This window comes from Nothoprocta perdicaria, unplaced genomic scaffold (assembly GCF_003342845.1).
Source record: "Nothoprocta perdicaria isolate Ctin4 unplaced genomic scaffold, notPer1 scaffold_2, whole genome shotgun sequence".
Taxonomy (NCBI): Eukaryota; Metazoa; Chordata; class Aves; order Tinamiformes; family Tinamidae; genus Nothoprocta; species Nothoprocta perdicaria.
The window spans coordinates 9,798,267-9,810,489 of record NW_020455204.1 but is presented as its reverse complement, the minus strand read 5'-3'; the positions used below and the strand labels follow the sequence as shown (position 1 = coordinate 9,810,489).

Sequence of the window (12,223 nt, the reverse complement as noted above, 5' to 3'; positions counted from 1 at the left end):
GGGCAGGAGCCGCCGGGTGCCGCGCACCTGCGGCGGGCGGCGCGCGGGGCCGCTGAAGCGAGGCGGGCTCCGCGCTTGGCCGTTCGTGTCCCCAAGTTTCCTGCTCCCCGAGCCCGCCCGGCGCCGCGACGGCAACTTTCCCTCCGCGGCCAGTCGCCATGCGGCGCCCCCCGCAGGCACCCAGGGCTGCGCGGGGCTTTCGCGGCGCCCGCGTTGAACCTGGGAAAGGGAGCGATCGCTGGAAAACGCGCGCGGGAGCGGCGCGGCTCGAGTGCGGTTATTTACGGAGCGCCTGTCGGCGCGCGCGCGCAGGCCGCGTCGCGCCCGCGCTGCCCCGGGCCGCGCATGGCGGGGGTTGCGCCCGCCAAACGGAACGGACCGCTTGGGGCCGAAACTGATCAATATTGCGTCTCCTGAGTCGCCAGTGCCGCTCCTCCGGGGCACGTGATGCCGAATGGGAAACCCGCGTCGCCCAGAAACGCCCCGCGTCGCCCAGAAACGCCCCGCGGTGCCCAGAAACGCCCCGCGTCGCGAGCGGCGCCGGCTCCTGCCCGGCGGAGCGCCCCGCGCCAGGCAGGGACGCGGATCCGCTGGAACGCGCGGCGCTTCCAGGGGCTTGCGGGTGACTCGGCGCTTTGTCACTTGGTAATGCGGGTAACTGAAAAGTTGGATGCGGGTCGTTTGGCTGTGGATATGTAATTGAATAAAGTGGAGTTGCATTTGGGACGTGATTTACCTCGTTCACAAAAAAACACAAGGTTGCTCTTTATTTTTATTGTGCTGCAGTGGTAGGGCAGGCTGGCAGTGTGTTTGCATCAGTGTAGGGCTGACTCAGGAGTATTAATGCTCTAACCTCCATCATCAGAATATTAATTTCAATGGACTGTAGTAAGAAAATAGCAACAGATGTCCAGGGCAGGAATAGCGAATTGCTTTTTTCATGTGTTAGTTGTTTATGAAATTCTTGTTTTATGTAAGAGCCAAGATTTTATTGCCATGTTGCTGGGGTCTTTTTCTTTTTTTTTTTTTTTTTTTTTTTTTTTTTTTTTTTTTTTTTTTCCCCCTTTTTTTTTTTTTTTTTTTTTTACATATTTTATTTATATAATGATATGGTGTGTTTTGTTTTTTTTAAAAAAAAAAAAAAAAAAAAAAATTTTTTTTTTTTTTTTTTTCCGTCTTAACTCACACCCCATTTCATTATTTTTTCCCTAATTGAGGAGTAAAGAGAGGGTTAAATGCAAGCGTGACTGCAATTTCTGGGGAGCCTGGACTTCTGCAGTTTCACGTGGTGTCTCCACAACAGCCGCAGCTTCAAACGCCCTGGCACAGGCTACCCAGGGAGGCTGTGGAGTCTCCTTCTCTGGAGATCTTCCAAAACCTCCTGGATACCACCGTGTGCCCCGTGCTCCGGGTGTCCCTGCTGGAGCAGGGGGTTGGACTAGATGATCTCAAGGTCCCTTCCCACCTCAACCATTCTGTGATCCTGTGAAAAGGAAGCAACAGGTAGTAAGTTGCTGTGAGATTCAGAACAACCACCTCATGGGCAAAAGAGCATCTCGTGTTTCTAAATGCCCAGCTGCACTGAGCTAGAACTGTCCAATTTAAAGCATCCTGTGTAGTTGTCTCCCACGTGAACTGCCGGGCTCTGGGAAGTTGGGGTCTCTCTGCTCAAGGACTCACAGGTCAAGCTACTTGTTAGTCTTTGGGGTGCTGAAGCTCTCGTCGCTTCCATGCTTGGTGCATCTCCAGACATCATCAGCTTTTTCCCAGCACTCCAGCTCCTATTTTCCCCTGCCAGGGGAAGAGCTGAGGAGAGTGGAAGGTTGTTTTGATCAGCTAGCTGTGGTTAGGATTGCAAAAAATTATGTTTTAAACAAGCGTCTGAGACTTCTGGATGTATCTTTGGATTTAATTTAGTTCAGTCCAGAAGAAACAATGGATGAAGACTCTTCCTCACTATTGTGAAGAAGAGCACTGCTGCTCTTTTGAATCATATGGGTCCTGCTGGTTTAGAACAGTTTCTCCTATTGCTTTGTCTATGTAAAAGCTTGAGCCCATCCCAGATCCTTCTGGCTTTCCCCAGCTGCTACAGCCTAATTTCTGGTGCTGCAGCCTTGCCCATGGTCTGCTCTCCATACCCCAAAAGATCCCCTGCCTAAATGCAAAGCTGACCTGGTCCTGTCTGCACTCCAGCCCAGCCCCTGTGTGTTGTCCTTGCAGACAACAAGGCGAGCCCATATGTGTCTCTTGTGAGAGGAGGTGGAAGAAGTGTGTGGCGCGGGTGAGAAGACCTGTGCCCTTGTTTAGGAGCAGTTACAGCTCAGGCCTAACGCCCGTGAGCGGCGACGAGAGCGGAGCTAGGGAGCTGCGCGTGCCGCGCTGCGTGAGCGCCCGGCTGCTGCAGCAAACGCAGCTGAACCCGGGCGAGCCAAGCGGTGCCAGAACCAACCCAGCTCGGAGATAGCGAGGGCTCCCGGCGGGTCAGGAGCCGAGCTGCTCGCTGCCGGCGCCTCCGGGTAGCAGGCACCTTGTGCCCCTCACAAGGCTGAAGGAGATGCTAAACCTCAGAAGATGCTGAGGGAGAAGGAGGAGGAGGAGGAGGGGGAAAAAGGAGACTGTCCCAGTAATGTCAGTAATGTCACTGAGAGACACGCAAGGAGACAATAGGGAGAGGCACGTGGCGTGTGCTGGGCACAGCCGGGCACTTTGGTCACAGTGCAGGATAACCAGAGCGTGGCACCGCTCCGAGCTGTCCCGAGCGGGATGCGGGAACGAGCAGCCAGCGCTGCTTCCTACCTATGCTCTTCCTCCGGGATTAAAGGTCACATTAGCAGCTGCATCAAGTGAATGTTTATCAGCAGCTTGGGAGGAACGCAGGCTTACGTGAGGCTCTGGGATGTGTCCGAGGCTGCTGGGCAGGGGCCCTGCACCTGCAGTTCCGGGAATCGGGATGAGCCGGGGGGCAGCACCCAGGGGTGACAGAGGTGCCTCAGCCCCCTGCGGCAGCTGGGGCGGACAGAGGGGCCCAGGGCGCAGCTGCTCCTTGATCCCAACGTGTGCCTCGTTTTGTGTCTGGGAATGGGCCTCTTCGTCTACTGGAACTATTCCGAGATCCCGAATAACCTTGTGTATAAATACTGAATGGTTGGGAAGTAAACCCAGGCCTTGGTGTGACCTTAATGCACAGCAGCTTCAGTAATGCAAAGATTTTGTGGGGGGTTGCATGAAAATTATAAATAAGGACAATGTTTGCAGGCAATAAGCATGGCAGTGAAAAAGACAAAAGAGTAATGAGTGGATTAGGTGAGGAAACCATGTGGTACTCCTGAGCTTGTGCTCTGGTAATCTGCACTCCTCATCTCTTATAAGGGGAAAATAACAACATTTCAACTGTTCTAATTTAGTATTGCAGACACTTGTTCTTTAGAAATAACAACTGCAGACACCGGAGCATTTATGTTGCTGACTTTGCAAGGTGTTTATTTTTTTAGCGAGATGAATGCCAAGGAGCTTTGCATTTATATTAAATACATTCCAGCAGTACTGTTTGTTGAAGTATGACAAGGCATTTTTTTCCTTTTATTTTTAAATACTGCTAAGTTCTCAGAGTTAGCACTCAGAATGATGTGTTAGATTCTGTTGTGATATTTATTCCTACTTGAGGCTGCAGTTCTGTGCAGGTCTGGGATAGAAGTGTGGTGGATGCTGTTGATACTCCAAACGAAACCTTTCTCTTCCCTGACGAGTTGACTTAAATATTTGAGGACAACTCTGTTGCTGGTTTGCATGTGTTTTATTACATTTAAATAACAATTCTGAGGAAACAAAACTGAAAACTATGGTTTGAACGAACAACATGAAGCTCGTAGGTCATGATTTCAACCAAGACCAGAGTTTTCTTAGGGTTGTTATTGCTGAAATGCTTGCCACAAAATAATGACTACCTGCTACCTCAATGCTACCTCATTTTTCAAGTTTTTTGGGCCACACACCAGTAGAGTCATGAACAAGTCCAGGCACCCCTTCAAGTTGCTGAATGGTATGGGTGAGGAAATAAAAGTATTAACAGTTGGTCAAAAAGCAAGAGGCAATTTTGGTTCCCGAGGGATGCCAAGCTCTAATCGTGTTATAGCCTTGTTTGCTGAAGTGCAGAAATGCTTCGTGAGGCTGCTGCCCTACAGCGTGCAACGTATTTGGAGTTGTCGTGTGAAAGGAGGTGCTTGTATCCTTGCTTGTTTGTTCAGCAAGGAGACAGATTTTAGAAACATGTAAATATAATTAAAATGAGGCATAAAGATCTTGTGTTTACGTGACTCCCTGCCACCCCCCCACAGACACATGCATGTGGATTTTAAAAGGCCAGAGCTCTCTGAAGGCTTTTTAAACAGCTGTCCTCCACATTGCCAAGGTTTTTTCTGATAATTTCTTAAAAACCTGCACTATTGGATTCTACGACTAAATCTGGCATCCGTGGAAGCAGTAATGGAGCCGTGGAGCTCATCTCTCATAAGATGCAAAAAAAATCCAAAAAATAAATCTACCCAATTACCTGGTTCTGAGAGTTTTCAAGTTCTTACAGTTTGCAAAACTACTGCAGAACCATACTTACCCGTTTGGTTATTTGCAAATTGGTTGCATTTGAAACATTTATTTAGTTTAAAATACATTTCCATCTTGAAATCTCCTCCCCAAAGTGATTTTTTTTTTTTGTAAGTCATCCTAAATTTTAAAAGCTTGCATTCATTTTCAACATAGTGCAGGACTGTTAGAAACCCAGCTTGAAAATATATCTTAGCAGGACAAATGAAGGACAAAGCTTAATGAGAACACCTGAGAAAAATACCACCAATTTTTGATCATCTTTGTAGATGAAAAAAGCAAGAAACACTGTTGTCACAGTGCCATTTACTAAAGTGTTTGTTCAAGTATAATTAAAATTCATATAATGAAAATATATACAATTAAAAGGAATTGTTGAGGATGCACGTGTTGTTTTTAATAGTTTTTTTACGGGAAAGTCTCCTGAGGTTGAGGGCGAGCTGGTGTCATGATACTAAAAGTAGGCAATTACAGGCCTGTCAGCTTCTCTTCAGCCCCACACAAAATAATGCGACAGCTGAAACCAGACTCAGTTAATGAAGAGATAAAACATGATAATATAACAAATGCCAGGCCACGTGTTTTTATAGACTCTGGGGTTTGCAGATCTAAGTTGATAGATAAATGCAGCTGTTTGGAGTTGTCACACAATTAATAATATTTAATAACCGTAATAGTATATGCTGGATATAACAGGATATTATAAAATAAAACTTGCTTCCATATGCTGTCTTAAGAAAAGAAAATGATACAATATCCACATGGCAAACATTAAATATTCCTGGCTAGCTGACAGACCTTAGAATACAATCATACAAATCATCATCTGTGTGTTTTTTATTATTATTATTATTAGTGGTTATCCCGTAAGGGTTGCGACTTGTCTTTGCTATCTGTCGGGTTTATCAGTGATTTGTTCGTTCACTGTTTCTAGCTTTCTTCAGATGACATAAAGATATCTAGGGTGTGATTTAACTGAAAAAGTCTGAGCAGTAACAGCAGATGATTCCTTGGCAAACCAAACACAGCTCCAGCAGCTCCATTTAGTGGCTGGATTTAAAGTCGCCCACCCTACGACCAAGCAAGATGAGCCCTTCTTTTCTGCATGTGAGGCTGTTTCAGGCACATTGAGTCCCCGGGGGTTATCCCAGCTACCCGGAGGGTTTCTTCTGTGATAGTAAGATTGAAGGGGCTACATGTGTGCAGAGAGAAACAGAGTGGAAAGAGGGTGCATTTCTGAATGTCATTAATCATTGGATAATTAAGCAAGGGTTGCAAGAGCAGCTTTTGCATCTGGACTGACTTCTTCCAGGCAACGTGCTTCAGTGCTTTAGGGTTGTTGGATCTGAAATAGTGAGATACAGTGTAGGGAAAACATACATTTGGGTGGATGATGGTAGATGATTAGAATGTCCCTTCTGATCTTCTGATTTTAATCTATGAAATATTTTTATTGCTGACCATTTTTAATAGGAAATCTAAGCAGTTGTTGCAACCCTTGTATAACTCTTACATGTTTTTTTCCTTTCAGAATTCCTGTGTCCTTTAATTAAAGGAGCTGTTGCTATGCCATCATTCCATGGACCTGAAATATTGGTGAATTAGCCTGGCTGCCCCTCAGGACTGCAGAATGGAGCCAATAACGTTCAAAGTGAAGAAGCACCAGACGCCCGGTGAGCTCCCGGTGAGTTTCAGCCTGCAGCTGGTCGGTTCCCTGCCCGTGCACTCGCTGACCACCATGTCCATGCTGCCCTGGGTGGTGGCGGAGATCCGGCGGCTCCGCACGGAGCCTGCCAAGGAAGAACCCAGCACCAGCCAAATCCGGCTCTACGTTTCCCCGGCGAGTCTGCGGTGCGAGCCGGACACGGGCAGAAACCAGCCGTGGGACCCCCTGATCTGCTCGAGCCTCTTCGAGCACAAGCCCCAGCACGTGCACAAGCTCATTCACAACAGCCACGAGCCCAGCTACTTCGCCTGCCTCGTCAAGGAGGGAGCGGCCGCCCAGCAGAGTGTCTGCTATGTCTTCAAAGCTGATGACCAAACAAAAGTGAGTAAAAAGTGAACCCCAGGGAGCCTGCCCTCAGAATCACGCTCAGGAGGCGGCTCTTCTGCCTGTAGCAAGTGTTTTGTAGAGCGTGGCAGGGAGAGGTCTGCACTTGCTCTTGGGTAATGGAGGGGCTTCTGTGCTGTGTGAAACTTCAGCGTAACACTGAGCGGTGCTAGTTACAGCTAAAGCCTGGATCTCTCTAAAACTCACCAATGGGGTTTTACTTCTCTTAGTGTCAACAGTTGTGTTGAATTTGAGCTGCTCGGTGTGTGGAGTGAAAGGTGGGTCATTCTCTTGCAGCATCAGAGCCGGAGTTTCGCTGGGTTAGAAAACACTTTCTTTTGGTTTACGAGCTGAAGTCTTGGCCCTCTTTAAGTTGATGAGAGTTTTTCAGTTGATGTCACGAGGGGTAGGATTTCACCCTTTAGTCACTGTGAACTTTATCTCATCCTAAAGTCAGACCTCTCAGATTTCTGTTTTCCCGAGCAGCGACCTATGTGTCTGGGAAAGAGAGGTGCCTCCTTCCTGCCACGGAGGAGGGCTGGGTGGATCAGGCACCTCCAGCTGCAGCCCTCTTCCCGGCTCTGTAGCCCACAGAGCCCATCAGAGAGCAGAGGAGAGGCCTCCACACGGAGCTGCATGTCTGATCTGCAGGCTCTGAGACAGGGCAGGTCTCACACTGTGGGTGACATTGGGCTCGGCCTGAGTTTTACACAAGAAATTTTTGACCGTGGTGTAAAGGTGGCAGCCTTAAAAATAGTTGATTTCTTCCCCTGTCCAAGGAATGCGAGGGCTCCGAGTGAGCAAGGAGGGCAAAGCTCTGCACGGGGCCACGCGGCAGGTTGCTGATCTGCTGTGGGCAGAGCAGTGTCCCGTGTGTCCCTCGCCATGACAGCGGCACTGGTAGCTCTTGGAAGCTGCCACGGTGCCGCACGGACGGCACTCGGCTCCTAGGGGAGGGCCTGCAAAGCACCTGGGAGCACCTCGCTGAATCTGCCGTGCACGTGGGGTTTAGGCCCTGTCCAACAGCAAAACATTGCATGGTTCCAAAGCTGCGCCTCTGGCTTAGAGCTCAAAACATCCAGAAAGAGCTTTAGTGAAATCCCCCCAGATAAAAAGGCAGTTCAGTAAGTTAGAAGGCAAGTAGGTTGTAAATCAGAAGCATTCGTGTAAGAGGTCACATGACGTTAAATTGCATATAGCAAATGTTTGTATGTAAGGAGGTATAAATAAAGAATAGATGTTTTAGGCCTTTAGATGTTGAACAGAAGCTGTTACATGCGTTTTGCCTATGTGCCTCATTTTGTGGCTTGTGGTTTTGCAGGATTCTGGTTAGTAAGCAACACTGATCAACTGCACCACATTTTTTGCAGCAGTGTGTTGAAAAGCAAGTATTGTTTTCATATTTGATCACGTTTTAGACCTGTTTGAAGTGACAGCAAAATAAATCTCTAGTGAAATTTTCATCTGTGTCTACACACTTTTGTACAGAACGCACAATTTCTGGGTGCCCAGATCCAAACAGCTCCCTGTCCTTTAGAAAACTACACCCCCCTGAACAGGAAATTGAATTCTAGTCATTATCTGTGTTGGCTGCTAGGCTGTTTCTCTTTACTCTTTTGCAAGCTGGGTCCTGAAGTAGGAGGTAGGCATCTAACCAATGTTTATGGACCTGTGTTTTAACAACAGGGTACTGGAAATGCCCAAATCTCCAAAAGTGAAGTCCAGGGCAATTTACTACAATTTGGTGTGGTTTCTGAATAACTTAATTAACTTCCATATGCTTTGCAGTGTTTTGTTGTTCTGCCCTGAGTCCTTCTATGTAAATCTGATTAGCTGATTAGTGTTTGTGAGTTTATGAAGAGCAGAGAATGGGTTACGCGTCTTGCAGATCCCAGCTTGGATATCTCTGTTATAAACAGAGGGAGCTGTTTGTTAAACGTGTCTGAGTGAGATGAAGAACCTAGTGCTAGGTTGCTGCAGCTTCGCCTTCAGAAGAAACAAAGGGTGGGAGCTGGACACTAGCAGCCCGTGTGGCGTGGCAGCCTGCTGGGCTGACCTGCTGCCTCCCGAGGGCTGCTCTTCAGCATCCACAGCGTCTGCTCTGGAGAATCAAGAGCAGCCTTCCAGACCAAGCTGCCACGTTGGAGTTACCTTCTGCTCTGCACAGCTCCTGGTGGACAAAAAATATACAAAATATATTTTGTAGCATATTCGCTGTTTAAAGGAATCACTGAATTCCACCTATGTTTTAGTCAACAGAGTTTAGGTGCTGATAACCCTTTACCCAGGGATCTTCAGTGTTCATATTTTTGTGAGAACTGCACTTCATCTGTTTTTACTAAAAACAAACCAAAAATATACAAAAAAAAAAGAGAAACCCCTAAAATAATGGCTACTGATTGTCATACATGGCAAACTACAAGAGCTGCAGCTGTTTATGTTTTCACAGCTGAATCTGTGGTATAGAGTTCTCAGTTTAGCTCAGATATAACCAAGGATTTGAAGCTGAAGGTAATTGTCCCTCTGAAATAAATTCTCTGTGTTAGGATAAGCAGAATGAGAGAGGGCAGAAGGACATCTATGGGAGAAGTAGACTAGGAAGATTAATGTATTAGGAGGAAGGCAGGTAAGTGGAAGACGCAAGAGTGAAGGCCGCTGAGGAGGCTAACAAGGAACTTGGATTTGTTGCAGACACAGAAATAGCAATGGTGGTAGAAGGTGCAGAAATCACACCAATGTTGTACTTCCGGCGTCAGCGTTGTAGAGAGGCTGTAGTCTGTGTTTTAGCTAAAATCTAGATTTGGTTGACATAGGGGAAAATGTATGGGGTGGGTTTTTTCTGGATGTGAATGTGGGATTATCAGGTTCATTGCTATTCCACTTCCACCACATCCTCTTTAGAGAAGACATCAGTAGGCAAGTGCTTAATGCAACGTCGTGTCAGTGCTCAGAACACTTTGTGCTGCTCCTTCAGCAGCGAGGGAACAGCAGTGCTGCCCTGTTAGGATATTTGTCTCCGCTCGGCAGGATCTTGTGTAATTATTTCCAGTGCATCATTGTGGCAGAATGTGGCTCCCTGGCCCTGCTGCGGGAACCTGCAGGTAGGGAAGGCTGGGGGAAGGTGGCCCCTTGCTGGAAGGTGGTGCGTGGAGACCCTTCCCCTCCGACATCCCGGTTAGTCCTGGAGGGAATTCTGAGGCGTCTGCACTGCCTAGGGACAACGTTGCCTGTGGATTAGAGTTCTCCTTCCTCAGTAGAGGTGTTGTTTATGGGACTTGGAGCCTCTCTCATGGATACTGTGAGAGATGGTGCAGTTTCTTACCCCTTCGCCCATTCGGGGGAGATGCTCCTGTGGCTTCAGCATTGAGAAATTTCTGCCGGAGGATGGAGCTGAAGTGTGAATGTTTTGTGGGCGCTCTGGCACGGAGCTGGGTTACGTTGCATTGCCTGGTGAGCTGACAGGCACTGCGGGGAGGTTGGAGTTGGGCCGGGCATGTCCTGCTGCATGGCAGGAGCTGCCCGGGTGCCCTGGCCCGGTGCAGGCAGCGCCGCGAGCAGCCCGCACCTCTCCTGAGCAGCCTCTGCTCTGAGACTTGTTTGACAGGCCTGTGACGCTCTTGGTGTTGTTGCTGAAACCTCTTTACATTAAAGAGAAGTTTGTTTGCTTGTTTTTGTTTGTTTTTCCTGCCCTTGGAATGTGGTGGTTTTAAAGATGCTGTGTTTGGAACTGTGGGTGAAGGCTGCGATTCCCGTAGCCAGCTCGCTCATCATAACCCCACTTCCTCGCTGCTATGTGACCCCTTGCTTAACTCCCGCTGGGAAATGGAAGAGGAGGAGACGCTGACAGAATATTGTCACTGTCTCCCAAAAGTTATGCAGCAGCAAAGCATTCCTGAAAAAGAATAATCTCTCCACCTACTTTCAGTTAGAAAAGTAATTCTGTGCCCCATTACGTTGATCCTTCTTTGGTGCAGCAAATGATTTGTTTTACTTAGCTGTGTTTATTCTATTTGATGGTTGGTTGGGCTCACAAATGGAGTGTGGGTGACTGTAATTTATCTGATAATGCCCTGGGTTAGTTTAGATGTAAGGCAAGCTAAGCTTGTTCTGTCCTTCCTTACGTTTTTCTATTTATTTTAAATAAAGAGTAACAGTTCTAATGTTAATAGCTTCATAGACATGTGGGAGATGGCTCTCACAATGAAGGGCCCAACTCTGTTACTAACAGATAGTTAGTTGGAGGTTACTGACAAGCCTGATGGTCACGGGTTGCAGTTGACAGCAGTGGGTGAGAGCTGCCACTGCCGCCTCTAGCCGGCCCTTGGGATGGTTGTCCTGGACGTTTCGTAGCTTCTGGATTTCCCTCTGCAATACGGACTGGAGGTCTGTAAGGTTTGCAGGAGATTATGAAAATGTGAGCCCATGTCTTCTTAAAAACGTTTAGGTAGGACTGCTAGCGACTTGTGCAGAGCCAGGGCGTGCAGAGGCGTGAGAAGTTCAGTTTGGATTTTTAAAGGTTAAGGCCAGTTGTCACTATTTTGCAGCAGTCTGCATGCAGATTGTCATAGCAGCTGTGCACGGGTATGTACCTGTGTTACAGACGGGCAAAACTACCCTGATTTTCTGGAGCAGATGCTGCCCGGGACAGGCCTCCATCCGCCCCTCCCTAAATCCCCCCTGTGCGGGTCCGGGGAGCAGGGACAGCCCTGGGGCTGGTGTCAGCTCCAGCAGCATCAGGGAGCCGTAGCCCAGGGCACTCCTGCTCTTTAGGTACGTGGCCCTGTTCCCGTGGGACTCGGTGGTGCCAGGTCTCTCCCATAGTAGATCCGGGTAAGCCACGTCTCCTTACACTGTGTCTCTTAAAAAATGTAACATTTGCCCTTTTTTGGTGCTGTTTCCTTACACGAGCACTCTCTCTTTTGCCCAAAGTCTTTATATTTTTATCACAGCAATTGCATTAACGGTCACTTTACCAAGCTACCTTTTAAATAACCTTCACCTACTTTTGTGAGTTGCAACAGCTTATGCACTTAAGTAGATCATGGTGTATTACCTGGAAGGCGCTTTGTTCTGTGGTTTGCGATCTGATTATGTACAGCAGGAGCTGGGTCCAGATAATTGCGACTTAGCTCCCGGGGAGGCTGCGCAGAGCTGAGGCTGTGAGTGAACTTCGCATTATTCGTCTATAAAAGGAATAGCAAAAGCGCAGGGAGCTCCAAAGCAGTTGGTGTGAGGCTCAGCCCCATGACGGAGTGTTCTTGCACAACTTATTTTTGCACTGACCTCGCAAGTATGGCCTCGCTAAGGAGCCTTTTGTGAAAAGGACCATTTGCCTTTAGTAAAGCAATTCTAGGAAGATAATTGTCAAGATAGAGATGATCTTTTTCTGTTTTTTTTATTGCTTGGTGAGTCTAGAAAGATTGAAATTCGTTTGTTTTGCTTTAAGCATGAAAATCCACAGAAGCAAAATGGAATAGCTGGATTTACCTCAGTGCAGCCTAGAGCTGCCTTTGGCTGTTTTATCCCTCCTGTTCAGATGTGCTTTTTCTTTTTTTTCTGTTTCTTTTTTTTTTT

At 47.7% G+C, this 12,223-nt stretch overlaps 1 protein-coding gene across 5 annotated transcripts in view; it reads left to right on the top strand.

The window, feature by feature from the left end:
• The first annotated feature begins 6,229 nt into the window (after positions 1-6,229).
• Positions 6,230-12,223, top strand: part of TBC1D1 (TBC1 domain family member 1) — an 84,367-nt gene continuing 78,373 nt past the window's right edge. For all 5 annotated transcript variants that reach the window (XM_026037476.1, XM_026037473.1, XM_026037475.1 and 2 more), the window contains exon 1: positions 6,230-6,646. In XM_026037476.1, the coding sequence (XP_025893261.1) occupies positions 6,230-6,646 (417 nt within the window). The remainder of the gene's footprint in view (positions 6,647-12,223) is intronic.